Here is a 22,437-nt window from a genome sequence, read left to right as displayed (position 1 = left end):
TGAAGGTAAAAGCTACTTTTTGTCTCTGTTGTCTAGTACTAGGCTCGTACCAGAAAACAGAGACAAAAGGTTTCAGTCTGTGCTTCTGAAAAAGTCTTCACTCCAGAACTTCTTTTACCTATTTTACAGAATACTGTTTAATTGCCATTTATATGTCTGTGTGGAGTCTCATTGGTGCTTCATCGCAGGAGGATTTTGCTCTACAAAAGCCTTTTGATTTTAACAACACACAGCCTGGGTGGTATAGTCTTAAATAGTTGTACATATGGGGTCCAGGTTCGGTCTAAATTATATTCAATTTGGATTAGCCATTTAACCCCCTGGAGTCGATTGACGCACCATCTAAGTAAGTAACCCACACAAAAAAAATCCCCATCAAAATCTGTCAGTTTAAGCTATATCATTTTTTTTGCTTTGGATGTGTCTCAATCCACCATATCCGCCGATTTCACACTTCCGCATCTGCGGTGAAAGGTGGCAGAGCAAGAGCAGTGTGTCAGACCATGAGACATCCTGAAAATCGGTCTTCTCATGAAAACTTCTGTAGCGTCCGAATGGTTTGACCTAGAAACTATTATGGTCACCACTCAATGGAAAGGGGAGAGTGACTCTCCCAAACATGGCAGTGTTCTCCGTTTTGCTCTGCGATCACCACAAGTGTCACGGGACTCACCTGAAGGTAACTGGTACCGGTTTAAAAAATGAAAGGAAGTATGAAGATAGTTTTGAGCCTACCCAAAAAAGGGGTAAAATATGTGTAAAGAAATAAATATATATTTCCTGAGCTTTTCTATCGCCTAGATATAGCACAGACACCTCAAAACTTTGTTTCTTATGATTTATATTTTGACTGTCTTTTTTGCCATTTATGAATGTGTTATTCAGTGCATTTCTCTAAACTATAGTAGTAAAGGCCAAATTCAATATTTGATCAAATACATGTTTTATATATATATATATATATATATATATATATATATATATATATATATATATATATATATGTTTTATAACAAAAGGGGTCCTAAAATTCAAAATCAAATAGCTAAATGAGCCATAGTATGACCATCTTAAAACAATTCCATATGTCAGCTTAGAACCCCCCACCCCTCCCCCAACAGTTTAGACTTTTAAGAATTACGCCTCAATATTATTCACTCTCCAGTGTTGCTACCTCCTTCTGGATATAGGAACCTTCAGGGTTTAGCACATTTCACAGAAAACAAAGAAACACAAAAATGGTAAGACCATTCTTCCATTTCTCGTTCTCATTTCTCCACAGTCTTGCGCAGCCTCCCCCCCCCCCCCCCCCCCCCTAATTTCCTCCTGTCTACATATGTTTTGGGGGCCATTAATCGTTGGTGCACAATGTGAACTCCACCAGATAATTACAGTCATTAAACCAATTAGGAGGCAGATGGAGGAGGAGGCTTCGTCTGGCCCTGAGGCCTCCTGTCCCTGTTATCCAGGACTGAGCCTCGGCTCTGGCATCGCTTTAAGAACCAAGGGAAATTACTTCAGCCCAGTTTTGGATTAATGCAATTTCCTGACAGTGCAACCAAAGACCTTGCCAATTTAGCTGCAGGCAAGGCATCATAGCCCAAAAGCCCACGCGTTTGAGGACAAAACGGCCATTTAGGCTTGTGTCATCGAAACGTGTCGTGCGGAGCTAAAAGTGCTACCCGTAGTTTTGGAGAGGAAGGGAAAAAAGGGAGAAGTAGATTAGGAAAGACAGGAGAAGGGGAAAAAGAGAACAGTCAATTCTCTCCACGTGAGATAAGCTCCTTTTTTATGGAGGTATATGAGAGAGTTTCTAATTACATGAGGCTTATTTGATCGAGTAGAAGTTTCATAATGTTTAAGCTGTTACAAATGTACTGATATAAGTGGATGCACGTGGAATTCCAGCAACTTTGAGAAAAACAACTTCGTTGTGTCTGTTGTTCACCCGCGCATCTGCCCTCTCATTGGCTAGAATGGTCCCACCTGATCTCGCCTGCCTTCCATCATTGAGGACATGTATTCAAGCGGTCACTTGAATATCTTGTCAATATAATAGATAATCTTTCCAGTGGTTTTCAATTCCATCCTGCAATCGTTGAGTCAATGTTTTGGTTTCATTGTGCTAGGAACAATAGAAGCATTATGCATGTTTAGGGAACACGGTTCTAAGCCATCAGCACGTCAAATGGGGTAAAACTCTCCAGTAGCAATCCACATGTTGGGACAGCCACAGACACCTCCCTGTAAATCTTAGTGGGCCAAAAAAAAAGTGGGATGCATGCCAGCAAAGCCAGTACACAACACAACACTAAACAATACATGAATTGCATTAATTGCACTAACGGTGATAAACGGTGCCCACAAACTGTTAGGGCCTACATAAAGCTGTCCCAACAGCAGTCCCAACATCTTACTGCTGCTACACCTGGCTAACATAGGAGCTTTGTATGGCAGCAAAACAGTTAATTCAGCCTCATTTACTGACTTTTAAACAAACATAGCTGATATGGCTGACTTGCTTAAACAAATATGGTTTCTAATGACAATTAGAATGTACAAGCTATGGCATAAGGGGACGACAAGCGGATAAGAGGCAATACGTAATTTAGATTAAGACATTAATGAGCGAGCTAGGGCGGACATAGTCAATGTAACTATTTGTATAGCACTTTTGAAATGTACAGCGACAGAATTCAAAACATGGGCCATTCTTACAGTGTTCTCCCTGTACACCAATTCCGAACCGTAGGATAAATGAAGGGGGCACATAAGCAGACAATGAAAGATCTTACAGTATTCAATGATTACATTTCTCTAAAACAGGTTAAAGGCTACATGTGCACCACCAAGTCAGAACAGTAGGCGAAATTAAGAGGGGTAAATAGACCAAATTATTAGGGTGAGGCACATGGGCTACTAACATCTTACTACACAACATACACTTAGTATTACTCTCTTGACTACAGTGTACATATATCCCTGGCATACTAACAATATTTATACAGCAGCATACAATATATTTTTGGATTCACCTTGTTGTGCTTCAACAGGAAGGTGGCGCTGCGGTCCTTCGTGGGCAAATGTTATCATCAAAGTCTGGCATTCTCTGGATTTATGGTACTTTCAAAACAACTGGGAACAAGGTTGAATCATGATGACGTCATTGATCTTCAGGTCGTAGCTCTTGAAAGAGGCCGGATTTACAATTTCGAGTTGGATGACCGTTCAAAATGTATTTTCCCAGTCGGAGCTCGTTTATTCCCGACTTCCCAGTTGTCTTGAGCTCACTGAAGTCAAGTTTTCTCAGTTCAGAGTTAACAGTTGTTTTGAGAGCGGCACAAATCATGCTTCCTTGACAGCATGGCCAATGTTGAATGTTTATCATTTTAAACACGGAAAATATCCCCTTAATCCCAGATTTGGGACCAAAGAGCCACTGTCATTGATTCCTTCCAAACCATTTCCAACTTGTTGTGTAATGTTTATGACCTATGGATGATGAGCACTGATACGTTTTATTTATAATTTCTCTTTATATGACATGGATTTAAAAGGATTTGCCGACTTTATTCACGATGATGACTGCTAGCTAAGATTTTGAAAGTATGATGTTGACATGTATGATGTTGTCAGTCCAATCAAAGCTACTGTAAATATAAAATGATTTGACGTCAATTTATCTGTGGCCAACGACCTTGAACCTTCTTAGATAGGCACTTCTAATGTAAGTCTATGGCAGCACCCATGGGGTGAGAATTTTCAAGGTCTCCACTTAGACTCGGCGGTGACGTAGTGTCCCCATGGGTGACAGAACACTGAGCCAATCACGGCGCAATGCTCCGTATTACCTGCTGGCTTGCCCCACCACCACAGAAAGCACTGAGCTAGGCTGAAACACATGAATTTTGGAGCTGCCTTACTCAAGAAAGAGACCAAGGTTTATTTCTTTTTTATTTCTTTTTATATAAAAATGTTTTCAAAAAAATGTGGGGTGGGTTGCTAATGTATGTTGGTCATGTATCTGTACTCTTTGTTGTTTCAGTCAAATGTGCTTGGCCTATGTGTCGGTGAACTCTGAAAAGAGTGCAGTTGTGATGTTAGAAGACTGAGCAAATACTGGTCTTCATGGACAGTCTTTTGAATTATGGCACTTTTTAAATACAACTAGTAGATGGCCCCAGCAGAGATGGTCGCCTCGCTTCGAGGCTTCGAGGAAACTATGCAGTTGTCACGTTCTGACCTTAGTTCCTTTGTTTTGTCTTTTGTTTTAGTATGGTCAGGGCGTGAGTTGGGTGGGTTGTCTATGTTAGTTTGTCTATGATTTTCTATTTCTGTGTTTGGCCTGGTATGGTTCTCAATCAGAGGCAGCTGTCAATTGTTGTCCCTGATTGAGAACCATATTTAGGTAGCCTGTTTTCCATTGTGTTTTGTGGGTGGTTGTTTTCTGTCTTTGTGTGTCTCCACCAGACAGAACTGTTTCGGTTGTTTTCTTTGTTGTTTTGTTATTCAGTGTTCAGTTTACATTAAAAAAAGATGAACATGTACCACGCTGCGCATTAGTCCTCACCTTCTTCCCAAGACAGCCGTTACAGCAGTATTTTATTACATTAAAAAAGATGAACACGTACCACGCTGCGCATTAGTCCTCACCTTCTTCCCAAGACAGCCGTTACAGCAGTATTTTGTTTTTTATGTATTACATTAAAAAAGATGAACACGTACCACGCTGCGCATTAGTCCTCACCTTCTTCCCAAGACAGCCGTTACAACAGTATTTTGTTTTTTATGTATTATTTCTTACATTGTTATCCCTGAAAACATACAGCCCAATTATTACATACAGCCGGGAAGAACTGTTGGATATAAGAGCGATGTCAACTTACCAACATTACGACCAGGAATACAACTTCCCCAAAGCGGATCCTTTGTTCGGACCACCACACAGGACATTGGACCTAATCCCAGAGGCCGACCCAAAACAACATCGCCGCAGGAGAGGTAGACGGAGCGGCCACCTGATCAGACTTCGAAGGCCTGAACTCCACCCACCACTTCCGAGTATGTTACTTGCCAATATCCAGTCTCTAGACAACAAGGTGGACGAAATTAGGGCAAGGGTTGCCTTCCAGAGAGACATCAAGGATTGTAACATTCTCTGTTTCACGGAAACATGGCTTTCTCGGGATATGTTGTCAAAACCACAAAGTCTCTTTTAATGAACTTTCTGATACATTTTTGTCCATTCATTTGTGTCGTTTTTGGCGTCAGAAGCATGTCAACACACTGGCGACAGAGAGGAACATGGAGAGTCAATTCAAGCTTCTCAGTAATAACACACTCTGACAATAGAAAGTTGTTGATTTAGGCACAGGATTTGAGAATAGTTATGTATCTACGCTCTCTAGAAAGAGGTTTACAAAAGGCGTGGGGTCGAGACAGGTTATGGGATAGAGGGGAGAGGACATGAGGAGAGTTGAGGGCCAGGCTAGTGCACTCCAGGGAAGGCAATGATTGACACATCTGGGATTTCTCCAGAAGACATATTCTTTGAGTGTATGTTTCAAGTAGAATCCTTGGCATAAAGTTGGGTGACACGTGTGTGTGTGTGTGTGTGTGTGTGTGTGTGTGTGTGTGTGTGTGTGTGTGTGTGTGTGTGTGTGTGTGTGTGTGTGTGTGTGTGTGTGTGTGTGTGTGTGTGTGTGTGTGTGTGTGTGTGTGTGTGTGTGCATGCATGCGTGCGTGTGTGGTTATTTAATTTATTCAGTGTTGGAAATGCTGCACTTTTATCTGAATACCAGCAGAGGTCAGGCTCCTCCTACACACTATTCTTCCTCCTCTTCCACTTAGATAATATAACTTAGCCACATCGCCTTCAAAGCTTCACTGCTTTAATCTTGCTACTTTAAAGGATATCTTTGCAGGCTCTTTTCAGTTAGCTGATCCTAGGAATGCAGGAGATTTTCAGTATTTACTCAATTTATCACAACTAATCTAGTTCTCCATCTTCAAATACATGTCATCACACATTCACCTCCTCCCTCCTTACCCGACTAGCACAGCAAAGCTGGAACACATAGAGTAGGGGGTTGTCATGGGAACAGGATTTTCCCAATGAGGAGGATTCAACCATTGCAGGGGATGATGTCACCACATGGAGACCCAGTTAGAACATTATAAGGGTTTGTTGGAACTTTGATGGGTTGAGACAAAGTAGACAAAAGGAATATAACATGTGTGTTAACATCTTGTGTTAATTTCGCTCACTAGATTTTACAGCTATGCAACACTTGGATCTAGGAGTTTAGTATTTTGTAGACAGACACCATAAAACTGTAATCTCAACTGGCAATCGCGGCTACCGTCATGGTTCCATGTGTATGACACATTACTGATACATTTGGCACTCAAATCCAATGTACGCTCATGGTCAATGTGTGTGAACTTAATTATTATTATTTAATTTATTTATTTAACCTTTATTTAACTAGGCAAGTCAGTTAAGAACATACTCTTATTTACAATGACGGCCTACCAGAACACAAAAGGCCTCCTGCAGGGACGGGGGCTGGGATTAAAAAATAAAATAAAAATATAGGGCAAAACACACATCACGACAAGAGAGACCTAAGACAACAACATAGAACTATCAAGCATATTGTCTGTGGCTAGATACTAGTATAATCATATCACCACATCACAGCAGTGTTGTGGGCATAGCTCTATCTCTTTATGTCTCCTCTCTCCATAAGTCAGAGGTGGAAGTGTGAGTGTGAAAGAATATTTCAGGATACACTCAGGTGCCTCAGCAGCCAAAGGGTGCAGAGAGAATAAAGAAAGGGGGAGGAGAAGAGTGGAGGGGAGGGACACCAAGGCGGCAGCAAACGGGCATTCAGGCTTTCCCCCATTTCACACTCTCCTCTCTCTCTCTCTCTCTCTCTCTCTCTCTCTCTCTCTCTCTCTCTCTCTCTCTCTTTCTCTCACTGTCTCATTCTTTCTCCTCTCCAGTACGAGAGATGACAGGCAATGATTTGGCATACTGCAAGAAATAGACCTGGCGTATCATCCCTCTTTAGTTTACTTTGTTCTCGCTGCCCCTCAGCTTCTTCCTGGACCAGTCGTCATATTTGGTTTGTTTCTCTCTCTCTCTCGCTCTCCCCTTATCCCCACATCTCTCTGACATGATGGTAAACCGATAACTGACCGGCCGTCTCGTCACTATGGGTGCCTGCCTATGCAAAGGTCACAAAGGTCAGTGCCTCTGTATGTTTATCCCTCTGTGTGTCCGTCAGTCCCTCCTTCTGTCTATCCTCTCTGTCCAGTGATCTGTGTTGATTTATCTGTGCTGACTTGATATAAGAGAAAGGGGGATACCTCGTCAGTTGTACAACTGAATGTATTCAACTGAAATGTGTCTTCCGCATTTAAACCTACCCCTCTGATACCTAACCTTTGTTGGGAACGTCACAGTACAAATGTAACTTTTTAGGAGATCAACAGCACTTTGAAAAGGAAATACAGATGACTTTCTCCACATTTTGTTCCGTTACAGACTTATTCTAAAATTGATTAAAAAAACAACATCCTCAGCAATTTACACACAATAACTCATAATGACAAAGTGAAAACACGTTTTTAGAAATGTTTGCAAATTTATTACAAATAAAAACAGAAAAACCTTATTTACGAAAGTACTCCATTGCTATGAGACTCAAAATTGAGCTCAGGTGCATTCTGTTTCCATTGATCATCCTTGAGATGTTTCTACAACTTGATTGGAGTCCACCTCTGGTAAATTAAAATGATTGGACATGAATTGGAAATACACACACCTGTCTATATAAGGTCCCAGCCGTTGACAATGCATGTCAGAGCAAAAACCAAGCCATGGGGTCGAAGAAATTGTCCGCAGAGCTCAGAGACAGGACTCTGTGGAGGCACAGATCTGGGGAAGGGTACCAAAACATGTCCGCAGCATTGAAGGTCCCCAAGAACACAGTGGCCTCCATCATTCTTAAATGGTAGAAAATTGGGAAAACCAACATTCTTCCTGGAGCTGGTTGTCCAGCCAAACTGAGCAATCGGGGGAGAAGGGCCTTGGTCAGGGAGGTGACCAAGAACCTAATGGTCACTCTGACAGAGCTCTAAAGTTCCTCTGTGGAGATAGGAAAACCTTCCAGAAGGACAACCATCTCTACAGCACTCCACCAATCATGCCTTTATGGTAGAGTGTCCAGACGAAAATCACTCCTCAGTAAAAGGCACATGACAGCCCGCTGGAAGTTTACCAAAAGGTACCGAAAGCCTATCAGACCATGAGAAACAAGATTATCTGGTCTGATGACACCAAGATTGAACTCTTTGGCCTGAATGTCAAGTGTCACGTCTGTATGAAACCTGGCACCATCGCAATGGTGAAGCTTGGTGGTGGCAGCATCACGCTGTGGCAATGTTTTTCAGCAGCAGGGACTGGGAGACTAGTCAGGATCGAGGCAAAGATGAACAGAGCAAAGTACATAGAGATACTTGATGAAAACCTGCTCCAGAGCTCTCAGGACCTCAGACTGGGGTGAAGGTTCACCTTCCAACAGGACAATGACCCTAAGCACAGAGCTTCAGTAGTGGCTTCAGGATAAGTCTCTGAATGTCCTCGAGTGGCCCAGCCAGAGTCCGGACATGAACCCAATCGAAAATTTCTGGAGAGACCTGAAAATAGCTGTGCAGCAACGCTCCCCATCCAACCTGACAGAGCTTGTGAGGATCTGCAGAGAAGAATGGGAGAAACAAACAAAATACAGGTGTGCCAAGCTTGTAGTGTCATACAAGGGTCTGAATACTTATTTAAATGTGATATTTCTGTTTTTTTTAAATGTATGAGCAAAAAAATCTAAAAACCTGTTTTTGCTTTGTCGTTATGGGGTATTGTGTGTAGACGGATGAAGGGGAAATCTATGTAATCTAGTTTAGAATAAGGCTGTAACGTAACAAAATGTGTAAAAAGTCAAGGGGTCTGAATACTTTCCTTTACTGCTTGGGAAATTCACAAAAATTATGTCATGGCTTTGGAAGCTTCTGATAGGCTAATTGACATAATTTGAGTCAATTGGAGGTGTACCTGTGGATGTATTTCAAGGCCTACCTTCAAACTCCGTTCCTCTTTGCTTGACATCATGGGAAAATCAAAAGAAATCAGCCAAGACAGAATAAAAATTGTAGACCTCCACAAGTCTGGTTCATCCTTGGGAGCAATTTCCAAACGCCTCATGTTGTGGGGGAGCTTTGCTGCAGGAGGGACTGGTGCACTTCACAAAATAGATGGCATCATGAGGTAGGAAAAATATGTGGATATATTAAAGCAACATCTCAAGACAGTCAGGAAGTTAAAGCTTGATTGCAAATGGGTCTTCCAAATGGACAATGACCCCAACCATACTTCCAATGTTATGGCAAAATGGCTTAAGGACAACAAAGTCAAGGTATTGGAGTGGCCATCACAAAGCCCTGACCTCAATCCCATAGAAAATGTGTGGGCAGAACTGAAAAAGCATGTGTGAGCAAGGAGGCCTACAAACCTGACTCAGTTACACCAGCTCTGCCAGGAGCATTCCTCCAAAGTTCCCGCAACTCATTGTGGGAAGCTTGTGGAAGGCTACCAGAAACGTTCGACCTAAGTTAAACAATTTAAAGGCAATGCTACCAAATACTAATTGAGTGTATGTAAACTTCTGACCCACTGGGAATGTGATGAAAGAAATAAATACACGTTTAAATAAATCATTCTCTCTACTATTATTAGGACATGTCACATTCTTAAAATAAAGTGGTGATCCTAACTGACCTAAAACAGGACATTTTACTAGGATTAAATGTCAGGAATGGTGAAAAACTGAATTTAAATGTATTTGGTTAAGGTGTATGTAAACTTCTGACTTCAACTGTATGTATATATATATATATGTGTATGTGTATATATACAGTGGGGAGAACAAGTATTTGATACACTGCCGATTTTGCAGGTTTTCCTACTTACAAAGCATGTAGAGGTCTGTAATTTTTATCATAGGTACACTTCAACTGTGAGAGACGGAATCTAAAACAAAAATCCAGAAAATCACATTGTATGATTTTTAAGTAATTAATTTGCATTTTATTGCATGACATAAGTATTTGATCACCTACTAACCAGTAAGAATTCCGGCTCTCACAGACCTGTTAGTTTTTCTTTAATAAGGCCTGTTCTCCACTCATTACCTGTATTAACTGCACCTGTTTGAACTCGTTACCTGTATAAAAGACACCTGTCCACACACTCAATCAAACAGACGCCAACCTCTCCACAATGGCCAAGACCAGAGAGCTGTGTAAGGACATCAGGGATAAAATTGTAGACCTGCACACGGCTGGGATTGGCTACTGGACAATAGGCAAGCAGCTTGGTGAGAAGGCAACAACTGTTGGCGCAATTATTAGAAAATGGAAGAAGTTCAAGATGATGGTCAATCACCCTTGGTCTGGGGCTCCATGCAAGATCTCACCTCATGGGGCATCAATGATCATGAGGAAGGTGAGGGATGGGTCGTGGCTGGGTCTTCCAGCATGACAACGACCCGAAACACACAGCCATTGCAACTAAGTGGCTCCGTAAGAAGCATCTCAAGGTCCTGGAGTGGCCTAGCCAGTCTCCAGACCTGAAGCCAATAGAAAATCTTTGGAGGGAGCTGAAAGTCCGTATTGCCCAGCGACAGCCCCGAAACCTGAAGGATCTGGAGAAGGTCTGTATGGAGGAGTGGGCCAAAATCCCTACTGCAATGTGTGCAAACCTGGTCAAGAATTACAGGAAACGTATGATCTCTGTAATTGCAAACAAAGGTTTCTGTACCAAATATTAAGTTCTGCTTTTCTGATGTATCAACTACTTATGTCATGCAATAAAATGCTAATGTATTACTTTAAAAATCATACAATGTGATTTTCTGGATTTTTGTTTTAGTTGACAGTTGAAGTGTACCTATGATAAAAATGACAGACCTCTACATGCTTTGTAAGTAGAAAAACCTGCAAAATCGGCAGTGTATCAAATACTTGATCTTCCCACTATATATATATATATATATATGTGTGTATATGTATGTATATGTCTACAATTTTGTTTCTGGTGTCCTTTGACAGCTCTTTGGTCTTGGCCATTGTGGAGTTTGGAGTGTGACTGTTTGAGGTTGTGGACAGGTGTCTTTTATACTGATAACAAGTTCAAACAGGTGCCATTAATACAGGTAACGAGTGGAGGACAGAGGAGCCTCTTAAAGAAGAAGTTACAGGTCTGTGAGAGCCAGAAATCTTGCTTGCTTGTAGGTGACCAAATACTTATTTTCCACCATAATTTTCAAATAAATTCATTAAAAATCCTACAATGTGATTTTCTGGATTTCTTTTCTCATTTTTTCTGTCATAGTTGAAGTGTACCTATGATGAAAATGACAGGCCTCTCTCATCTTTTTAAGTGGGAGAACTTGCACAATTGGTATATACAGTGGGGCAGAAAAGTATTTAGTCAGCCACCAATTGTGCAAGTTCTCCCACTTAAAAAGATGAGAGAGGCCTGTCATTTTCATCATAGGTATGATGAAAATGACAGGCCTCTCTCATCTTTTTAAGTGGGAGAACTTGCACAATTGGTGGCTGACTAAATACTTTTTTGCCCCACTGTATATATAAACTCCAGTCATGTTTTTTGCTTTATCAAAGGCCTTCTCAATTTTTCATTGTGTTCTATTGTTTCAGGTACTTGTCTTGTATTACCTCCAATGTATCGTCCATGTAAAAAACCTGTCTGATTAGGATGATTAATATCCGACAATACCTTTTTTATTCTATGTGCTAAGCATTTTGCATCACGACGCTGAAGTGTAAGAGGCCTCCAATTGTTTAGGTATGTTAAAGAGTCCCGCTTCGGTAATACAACATACAACTGTAAGCACAGATACAAGACCCTCACAGAAGACTGCAAAACAGAAATTCCAAGTAATGTTCAAGAAAAATATATGGGAGACTGGGGTTGTCTTACGGGTTGATCGCCACAGTGCTAATTACTGTGTAATATTTTCATGGTTAAAATGTGTACATTCTTTAAAATAATTCATCCACCTAGTCAATTCTTTGAGGTAATTGGAATTTGTGTTTTTCATAGGTGAAAGTAAACTACATTTTTGGTGTTTTCTTTGTAAAGGTTTGAATTATGGTAGTATCCATGAACATATGCAAAACCTAAATCTAGGTCAAGCCATGTAGTAACTAGCATCTTAATTCGGGAGGGGTGATTGTCACATGGAATATGGGGGTTGGTTGTCATTATCGACTGTGTGTCTTTTTTGCAGTATGTGTGTGTGTTTGCATCTGTATGTGTGCGTGTGCATGCGTGTGTTTGTGTACTCTAGGGGGCATCTTGAGGGGACATCTACAGCAGTGGAGGCTGCTGAGGGGAGGAAGGCTCATAATAATGCCTGGATTGGAACAAATGGAATGGCATCAAACACATGGAAACTATGTGTTATATGTATTTGATACCGTTCCACTGATACCACTCCAGCCATTACCACAAGCCCGTTCTCCCCAATTAAGGTGCTGCCAACCTCCTGTGATCTACTGTCCAAAATGTTTTATTGTCTCATACACCGGATAGGTGGAGTGGAACATGTTGTTATACAGGATGAGTCATAGTAGCACGTCACCCATGGAGCAAATTAGGGTTAAGTGCCTTGCTCAAGGGAACATCGAAAGATTTTTGACCTAGTCGGCTCGGGGATTCAAACCAGTGACCTGACCCAATACTCTAACCGCTAGGCTACCGGCTGCCCTCCCCAATTGCCCACAGACACTTTTCACTTTCCATTACTAGTGTGGGATGCAATTTGACCCCACAAGGACAACAGACTTGCTATTGGTTTCAAAGTGTAAACAGCTCCTTATGGAGTGTGATAGAGCCCATCTGCCTGTATGGATGGATGCGGGATAGATTTGTAAATCTTTGATCCAGCTGGGAGCGATTTGTTTATGCGTGTTTGTGTGTGTTTGTGTTTGTGTGTGTGTGTGTGTTCGTGACTGAAGTAAATTGATTGGGATCACTCTCCTTCTGCTGCTCCCATGTTCCATAGCAACAGCCAATTGTCTTGACAACAACTCCTGGGGGACCCCCAATGTGTGTGTGTGTGTGTGTGTGTGTGTGTGTGTGTGTGTGTGTGTGTGTGTGTGTGTGTGTGTGTGTGTGTGTGTGTGTGTGTGTGTGTGTGTGTGTGTGTGTGCGCGTGCGTGCGCGTGCGCGCGTGTGTGCGTGTGTGTACCTCATCTGATTACACAGACCCCAGAGAAAACTTGGACCGTATTAATTCATGTCCCTTGTAGATCTCATCAACATCAATTAACCAACACAGAGGGACCATGTTAAAGATGAACATTGTGCCAAGTGGCTATAGCTAAATGACTGCATGTAGATTCAGCGTGGCTACCTCATCCTCTTCACAGGTACTCTACATGCACACATGTCACAGATAACTGCTGAGGGGAGGACGGCTCATAATAATGGCTGGAACGGAGCAAACGGAATGGCATCAAACACATGGAAACCGTGTTTAATGCATTGGATACCAATCCACTCATCCAGCCATTAACATAAGACCGTCCTACCCAAGTAAGGTGCCACCAACCTCCTTTGACGCACGCACGCACGCACACAAACACATAACACCAGTGTGTTTGATTCCCTACAGATCTCCAGAGTGCTCCCCAGCATCCCATGGAGGTGCTGCAATCCCAGCCTGTCAAGGTCTGTTCTCACAACACTGTTTAACGAAACAACATTGTTATTCCCAGACTATTTTCTGATTGCCATTATTTAACTACTGAAAGTTGAAAGATTGTTCAAGTCTAACATAGAATATCACCATAGAAAACGTCCCAATATTGCTTTTAAAAAAGCATTCAGAATTCACTCTAGTCAAAGCCCCAGTGTCTGTCCAATGTCTAGTCTTGTCTAGTCATTGAATATCCATGAGTATTGATGTGTCTATTCCTCATTTTATATTTTAGTTGAGTTTTTGTTGCAACAATTTAATTGGATCTTTCTCACTTTTACGTGTTAGCGGCAGTGCAGATTAAGAGCTTTAACTGTCACTTGTTTTCCTCATTATCACCTCTTCCTCTGGGAACTGTGTAGCTTGGGTGTCTGTGTGCATGTGCGCGTGTGTTTGTGTGTGTACTTCAGTGGAGGCTGCTGAGGGGTGGACGGCTCACAATAATGGCTGGAACGGAGCAAATGGAATGGCATCAAACCATATGTTTGACGTATTTGATACCATTCCACCCATACCGCTCCAGCCATTACCACGAGCCTATCCTCCCCAATTGAGGTGCTACCAACCTCCTGTGGTGTACTTGTATGTATGCCTGTGTGTGCGTGCATGCCTGTGTGTGTTTGTGTGTGTGCACGCATGTGTCTGTCCTTGTCGGTGTCTGTGTCTATTTGAGTGCACAGATGTAGGATCTTAATTTGACCACCCTGTTGTTGCAGGAAATGTCCTGCATAGCAGGAAATGCAAACTTATAGTGTATTCAAGGTTTACAAAAGTTGTAATTTCCACTTTAAAATGTCAAACTTGATTTGCCCTAACAAAAAATGTATTCACCCCTACAAAAATGTAAATTAATTATAACCCACACTATAATTCACATTTCCTGTTGCTGCAGGATTATTTTCCTGCTGTGAGAAACTGGTCAAATTAAGATCCTACACCTGTAAGTATATTTGAGTGCATTTGTGTATTTCTATATGTATGTATATTCTAGTATGAGTGTGTGTACCTTATGCATTTGTGTGAGTGCCTAAAGTTGCCCTGGTGTATTGTGTGTGTGCAGGGCGGCCACGCTCCATCTAACGGCAATAAGTCAGAGAAGAAGAGCAGCAGTAGTTATGACATTGGGGAGTTGGCCACTTCCTCCCTGATGGGTGAGACATGCTTAGATTGACTTCTGTTTATGCTGTTCTCAAGCTCTGTTTAGTTTTCATTATGAATCGTTCATTTGAGACGGCCAGCCAGTCTCTCTGGGAGATTGCTAATGTAATTTCACTCGCCCCATGTGTCATATCTCTATCTCTATGCATGCACACGCACACACTCACATACACACTCACAGACACACTCGCTCTCTGCTTCCCTAGTCTCTTCTCCCTTTGTTCTAAACTCCTTTACCCTTCCATCTGTTTATTTTTGCTTCACCTCTTCAGAATCTCCAGCTGGAAGGTAATCATTGTGACTAATGTGTTCTGGCTTTCTGAACTTTTTCTCCAGAGAGAGCCCCCTTTAATCTTTTATAATCATAATATATTAATATATTCAATAAATAGAGTGCTGAGGGGCTACTGTAACTGCTGAAAGGTTCATAGATTTTCCCTCTAATGAAGACTGCCTTCTTTGAGAAAAGGCAGAAAATTGCTTTGTCAAAAGGCTCTCTCAACTGATGAGAATTCAATAAATAGGTTTTGTAAGATCACCAGGGTCAGGAAGAATTTGAAGACGTATTGTATCATATTTAGGTTACTGGTAACATCCCCTCCCTTTGTAACCTTAATGTAGTAGCTTCAGTCTTGTGCTGTGAAAAACATTTACAGTCTCCATGGCTTCTGTCTTCATTTCACCTTCATCTATTACTCTTCTTGAAATGCTCTCCCATTCTCCCCTAAATGCCCTTTCCATTTTTACATCTTTCCTCTCCCTCTTTTCCGTCCCATCAAGCCTTTCCACCTTTCCTACTTATGTAATTTCCACCATTCCCTTCCCTGGTTCTCTCCCTCCTTTTTTCCCAAATACCCTTTCACCTCTCTCTCTCGCTCAGGACTGGTGGTGATGATCAAGGAGCACATCACCAAGCCCACGGCCATGGCCCAGGGGCGTGTTGCACACCTTATAGAGTGGAATGGGTGGGGGGGCGGGTGTGAAAGAGGCGGCGACTTGCAGGAAGATGAGCAGCTCTATTCCCACCTGACCGACGAGATCAAGGAGGCCCGCTTCGCCGCAGGTTAGCTTGAGTATGCCCCAAATGGCACCATACTGCCTATATACTACCCTGGTCAAAAGAAGTGCACTATATAGGGAACACAACCCTTACATTTCAAGCTTCTGCCTCTAACCTCAGGGAACTCTTTTACACCTTTTCCTCCCTTCTTAATCCTTCTCTTTCTACCCTCTCTCCAGAGAAGAGAAAATAATCTCTGCCCATCTTCCAAAAACATTTGAAACCCTAGCTCTTCAATGAGTATCTTAAATAATCCCAATTTACATTTTTTCCTAATAGCACTCACTTTGATGATAGCTACTATATTGAGGAAAAATGTACTTATTATGACTGAAATAAGTGGTTGTCCCACCTAGCTATCTTAACTCTACAGGATCGGTGCCAACCGCTGGACGGTTGCGCTAACGTAGGCTAATGTGATTAGCATGAGGTTGTAAGTAACAAGAACATTTCCCAGGACATAGACATACCTGATATGGGCAGAAAGCTTAAATTCTGGTTAATCTAATTGCACTGTCCAATTTACAGTATCTATTACAGTGCAATAATACCATGCAATTGTTTGAGGAGAGTGCACAGTTATGAACTTGGAAATGTAGTAATAAACCAATTAGGCACATTTGGGCAGTCTTGATACATTATTTTGAACAGAAATGCAATGGTTCATTGAATCGGTCTAAAACTTTGCACATACACTGCTACCATCTAGTGGCCAGAATCTGAATTGCGCATAACTTGGAATATTACATTTTGGCCTTTCTCTTGCATTTCAAAGATGATGGAGCAAAGAAAAGCAATAAAACACATGTTTTTTTCTTTGTATTATCTTTTACCAGATCTAATGTGTTATATTCTCCTACATTAATTTCACATTTTCACAAACTTCAAAGTGTTTCCTTTCAAATGGTATCAAGAATATTCATATCCTTGCTTCAGGTCCTGAGCTACAGGCGGTTAGATTTGGGTATTTCATTTTAGGCGAAAGTGTAAAAAAAGGGCCCGATCCTTTTAAGATGAATACACTAACGGTATGTCGCTCTGGATAAGAGCGCCTGCTAAATGACTGAAATGTAAACGTAAAATTTAAAACCAGAGGTAGACCAGTGTCTCTTGTTCCTGGTTCACTTTGTCACTGATGCAGGGGCACAACTTTGGTTTTAGAAGTGGAGGGGGCATATATAGATTGTTTTTTTTATCCTGTCGGATGAACACTCCAAACAGGCTATCTGACCACTCAGAGGCGTCCGCATGGTCCTAAAGCACACCGTAGCTTTGTTTTCCTATCACATTCCAATGATAAAACTGGGGGGACAGTTTTACCCCCGTCCCCAGTGAATGTTGCGCCCTGCATTGATGAGGGATGGAGCCGGTAAGCCAGCGGGCGGTCTTCTTACCCATATGTCCCTTGGTTTCTCAGGAGTAGCAGAGCAATTTGCCTTGGCTGAAACGGCCATGAATGTCTGGTCGATGTACGAAGGTCCAGAACAGCTATCCTCCAGCTTAGACCCTCTGCAAGGTACTGACCATTCACTGACCAGTTCCACATCAAAATAATCCTTGTCAAATGTGGAGGCTTCTTGTATTTAGTTAAATATAATTTCTAACCCATCTTTCCACTTCTTTGTTTCACTAACTATTTTAGCCCATGTTGTCATGTTCTCTCATGTAAAACCCCCTGAATGATAATTTCTGTATTGTCAACTTCCTGTCCCCCAGACAGCCACTTCGTGTCTAACTTTCTGTTAGACGTTGGCAGCGTTGGGCTCCCACAGCAGCTGTACAGTATCCACACAAAGGACAACAACAGCTACGATGCTGGCTACCTGGGGCCTCCACACCCCGTCTTTTCTGTTTCCCCCATATCTCCCCCCTCTCAGCCAGACAGTGAGCGGCGCCCCCCAGAGGACGGGAGGACTGGAGCTTCAGAGGCCACCACCGTTCAACACGTAGACAGCAGCTCCCTATATGAGGATGAGGTTTTTTACAACTAGCAGAACAGAAGAGAAGACACTGTTTGGGGGACACTTCCATCCCCACCTTTAAAAATGGAGATGAAGCAGAAGCACTAATTTTGGACCGGTGACTGATCAAAATTCATGTAATCTAAAACACAAAATGAGGAACAGTTCTCAGAAAGGAGAGGAATAATCCCACCGCAAGGAATTGGGACGTAGACATATCTGAGTGAGACATTTATTTTCTGTTGAAATGTACAGGTTTAAGACACAGATGCGGTGTACGCAGAACCACCTGTAGCCTTTGAGAAACTTTTTTGAATGTACAACATTGTAAATTGTCAAATCATGTGAACCATGGAATTGTACATAGGAAAATACATCAGTCAAGAATAACTATTCTTCTTTGTGTATATATTGTGTTCATTGTACCATAATACGTTCAATTATGTGACACGTATGGTGGAGTTGCTCATTCACATTGCAGTTTTTGATTGAATCCAATTTCAATTAAATGGACTGAAAAGATAGATAATCAGAAAAATTGCCACAATGAAATGTCAAGCTTGAATTAGCGTTACACTCCAGAATGTCTCCACTCAGGGTCTTCCTATAGCTCTATGAGACAGGAGAGCGGGAGAGAGTAGGGTGGCAGACATAATGTGTGTACCCAATTATCTGAGTCCCCATCTATGATTAGACATTATTCACACTTGTCTGCTAGGGAGAAAGGGAAGAGGGAGCAGAAGGAAGGATCCAAGGAAAAGAGAGAGTGAGAGAGAAAGAGAGAGAGACAGGGAGATAAAGGGAGACTAGAATATTACCGTTATCTCGCCCCTTGTTCTTTCAATAGACATTTACACAATGCTGTAGTACACATTGGGTCTGTGCTTTTGTTCCCCTGTTGCAGCCCTACAAAGTCCAATTGCGGAGATGGCAGAGGTGTAACTATGTTAGAGCTGTCAAATCGCTGAGCAGCTGCTTGTGGGGTCATTGTCACTAAGCCAGACCAGTCCCACTCGCGTTAGAAGTTCAGAACGAGAAAGTGTAGGCTATATATCAAATTGAAAATCATTAAACAAAATAATGAGGATTCCTATCAGCCTAATTGAGGTGTAGATTACATCTAATTTTGAACATACATTTACATACATTTCGAACAGGTAAACAAGGCTGCATGGGATTTCTCTTAATGCGACTCCATTTAGCCAATGGCAATGTCCGCTTTAGGTATAATGCCGGAAGCCGCTTGTGGATGTGATAGCTCTAACACAGTTTCACTTGCGACACCGCCAAAACAACCACTATGTGTGTGTCGGCTACCGTGGATCTCATAGAATCTAGCCCTAAATCAGACCTGTACAACAACAATGGGTCCTTCTGCTCAAAGTGAAAAAGGACTGAATTGAAGGGAGAAAATTGCTGGGAGCAACGGATAAGTAAATAATGGCCTGAAGCAGAAGAGAAGTTGTTTGCGGCATCACAGAATCCACTATTGGTTGAAGTTGCTCTAACTCACAATAAGGCATAAGAGCACATGCAATATCCTGATAAATAACACACTAAGGCTAAGGGATGTTCTTGAGCACGACGTGTAATTACTTTGAATATCACAGTGTCCTTAGAGATATCTCTGGGTCAGTAAACAAGATAGTCCAAAACTGCAAGGGAGTTACATCTCCTCCAGCAGAACATAACATTGGTGATTAGCAAAAAGCTTATCATTACAAAATTAAGACAAAGTATCATTATTAGCATTATGAGAATCAATATTATTCGGCGTAGTTAGGGATAGGTCCTTGTTGGGAGTAAATAATAGCTTAGAGGTCATCAGCCAAATCTGCCATCATTCTCTTCATCTGTGAGAAAGATAGAACAAGAGATAGAGAGAGAGTGAGAGAGAGAGAGAGAGAGAGAGAGAGAGGGAGAGAAAACAAGAATGAGAGCTGATGGAGATGTACTGTATATGTATTAGTATGGCTGTGTATGGAAAAAACATACAGTACCAGTCAAATGTTTGGACACACCTACTCATTCAAGGGTTTTTGATATTTAAAAAAAAAACTATTTTCTACATTGTAGAATAATAGTGAAGACATCAAAACGATGAAATATATTTTACATTCTTCAATGTAGCCACACTTTGCCTTGATGACAGCTTTGCACACTTGGCATTCTCTCAACAAGCTAGTAGTCAGGTAGTCACCTGGAATTTCAATTAACAGGTGGGCCTTGTTAAAAGTTCATTTGTGGAATTTCTTTCCTTAATGCGTTTGAGACAATCAGTTGTGTTGTGAGAAGGTAGGGGTGGGTACACAGAAGATAGCCCTATTTGGTAAAATACCAAGTCCATATTATGGCAAGAACAGCTCAAATAAGCAAAGAGTAACGACAGTCCATCATTACTTTAAGACATGAAGGTCAGTCAGTTGCTTCGTGGTCTTATGGAAGGGTTCCAGACCTTGGCTGAACGCATTGACCAAGTGTTGAACACATTGCTGGAGCAATTCTGCGAGTTGTCTGTTAGGCAACGTACCATGACGGTAACCTCCCAGCCCCTCAGTAACCTGGCTGTGCCGCCTACCTGGTCACCCCGGTTTCCCAGGAACCCCGCTTACCTCCCCCGGAACACTTTGATGGAGAGTTGGGCACCTGTCGGGCATTTCTCGCTCAGTGTTCCCTCATCATCAAGCTGCTGCCCTCCTCCTTCCCCTCAGACCACTCTAAGATAGCGTACCTCAACACGCTGATGTCCGGAAGGGCTCTTGCGTGGTCTACGGCAGGCAAGAGGAGTTCAATGCTCCATTGTCCGGGACAGAGGCTGCCCGGAAGTTACTCCGGCAAGACTCCCGCAGTGTGACAGACTATGCAGTGAATTTCGGCACGTTGGCAGCTGAGAGTGCCTGGAACCCGGAAGCGCTGTTTCACATGTATTGGAGGAGGTAAAGGACGAGCATGCAGCCCGGGATCTACCGACGGATCTCGACTAGCTCATCGCCTTGACCATTCAAATTGATTGGCGATTACGGGAACGAAGGGAGGAGAGGAGATTTGATTTCACTCGCCCGTCCAAGGATTCCACCTTGCCCGAGTTCCCCTGAGAGTCTCCGAAGACTGCCAATTCACCTCTTCCCGAGCCTATGCAACTAGGCAGAGCTAGGCTGTCTCCAGCTGAATGGCTATACAGTCTTCACACTAAGAGTTGCCTGTATTGCGGGACTACTGGTCATTTTGTCTCCACCTGTCCACTAAAAGACCAGGCTCACCTGTAGGAGTGAGTACTCTGGCGGGCAATACGGATAACTTTTCCTCTCCCCTTACTCGCACCCCTTTTCATGCCATTTTGCTGTGGGGGAACCAGCCGAAATCTCTGGGGCCGATGAGAGCTGGTCTGCTGGTGCCATCATGGGCTGGAGCCCATTCTGCCATACCCATTGCCTGAAGTCAGCGCAGCCTGCCCCGGAACGTCTTCCTGGTGGCTCGGAAGTTGCCCCAGACCTTTTTGCCATTACCGTGGAGTACCAGGACCTCCTGGAGGTGTTCAGTAAGGCCCGGGACACTTCGCTTCCGCCACACCGACTATATGACTGCGGGATTGACCTTCTCCCAGAAACCACTCCGCCCCAGGGACAACTGTACTTTCTGTCGGGTCCAGAGACCCAGGCGACGGAGACCTACATTAAGGACTCCCTAGCTGCAGCGGTCATCCGTCCTTCTGCCTCCCTTGCCGGCGCAGGGTTCTTCTTGTGGAGAAGAAGGACAATCCCCTGTGCCCGTGCATTGACTACCAGGGTCTCAACAACATCACAGTGAAGAACCGCTACCCCTCATCTCCTCGGCCTTTGAGCTGCTCCAGGGGGCCACCGTGTTCTCCAAGCTGGACCTACAGAACGCCTAACACCTGGTGCAGATACAGGAAGGGGACGAGTGGAAGACTGCCTTCGACACGACAAGCGGTTACTACGAGTATTTGGTCATGCCATTTGGCCCCTGCTCTGTTCCAGGCTCTGGTTAATGACATTCTCTACGGCATGTTGAATCGGTTCATCTTTGTCTACCTCAATGACATCCTTGTCTTCTCCAGCTCCGCCCAAGAACACGTGCTCCACGTCCGACAGGTTCTCCAACGCCTCCTGGGGAACCAGCTTTTTGTAAAAGCAGAGAAATGTGAATTCCATCCCTCTCCCATCCCCTTTCTGGGTTACATCATAGCTGCAGGGAGTGTACAGATGGATCCTGGAAAAGTGAGAGCGGTGGTGGATTGGACCCAGGCTACATCCAGTGTGCAGCTGCATTGTTTCCTGGGGTTTGTCAACTTTTATCGCCGCTTTATGCAGGCCTCCTCCCTGTCTGCCCTCACCTCTCCCAAGGTTCCGTTCACGTGGTCCCCAGCTGCTGACCGGGCGTTCACCTTCAC

At 42.9% G+C, this 22,437-nt stretch overlaps 2 protein-coding genes across 3 annotated transcripts in view; one reads left to right on the top strand and one right to left on the bottom strand.

Moving 5' to 3' along the window:
- Positions 1–576: 576 nt before the first annotated feature.
- fam131c (family with sequence similarity 131 member C) lies at positions 577–18,623 on the top strand. 2 transcript variants are annotated; one of them, XM_090203325.1, is made up of 6 exons: positions 577–679; positions 13,764–13,819; positions 14,908–14,998; positions 15,886–16,068; positions 17,483–17,581; positions 17,782–18,419. In XM_090203325.1, exons 1-6 carry the CDS (start codon positions 577–579, stop codon positions 18,054–18,056), a joined length of 807 nt encoding a protein of 268 aa, XP_090059451.1. In that variant the 3' UTR covers positions 18,057–18,419. The 2 variants fall into 2 exon arrangements, with proteins under 2 accessions (XP_090059451.1, XP_021422057.1); XM_021566382.3 differs by lacking the exon at positions 577–679 and adding an exon at positions 6,856–7,251 and having other exon boundaries at positions 17,782–18,623.
- clcnk (chloride voltage-gated channel K) overlaps positions 18,245–22,437 on the bottom strand; it is a 22,396-nt gene continuing 18,203 nt past the window's right edge. Inside the window, exon 19 of the mRNA XM_021566381.3 lies at positions 18,245–19,879. Coding sequence (XP_021422056.2) covers positions 19,841–19,879 — 39 coding nt within the window. The 3' untranslated portion in view covers positions 18,245–19,840. The remainder of the gene's footprint in view (positions 19,880–22,437) is intronic.

The sequence above is a fragment of the Oncorhynchus mykiss genome, chromosome 16 (assembly GCF_057628025.1).
Source record: "Oncorhynchus mykiss isolate SJ-2025 chromosome 16, ASM5762802v1, whole genome shotgun sequence".
NCBI lineage: Eukaryota > Metazoa > Chordata > Actinopteri > Salmoniformes > Salmonidae > Oncorhynchus > Oncorhynchus mykiss.
This window is presented reverse-complemented; position numbering and strand designations above follow the sequence as displayed.

Bases quoted from the DNA above. Each gene is read 5' to 3' on its own strand.
- fam131c (XM_090203325.1), top strand. From the start codon at position 577: ATGGTCACCACTCAATGGAAAGGGGAGAGTGACTCTCCCAAACATGGC. The intron at 13,820-14,907 runs GTCTGTTCTCAC...GTGTGTGTGCAG, and splicing joins TGCAATCCCAGCCTGTCAAG to GGCGGCCACGCTCCATCTAA. The intron at 14,999-15,885 runs GTGAGACATGCT...TCTCTCGCTCAG, and splicing joins GGCCACTTCCTCCCTGATGG to GACTGGTGGTGATGATCAAG.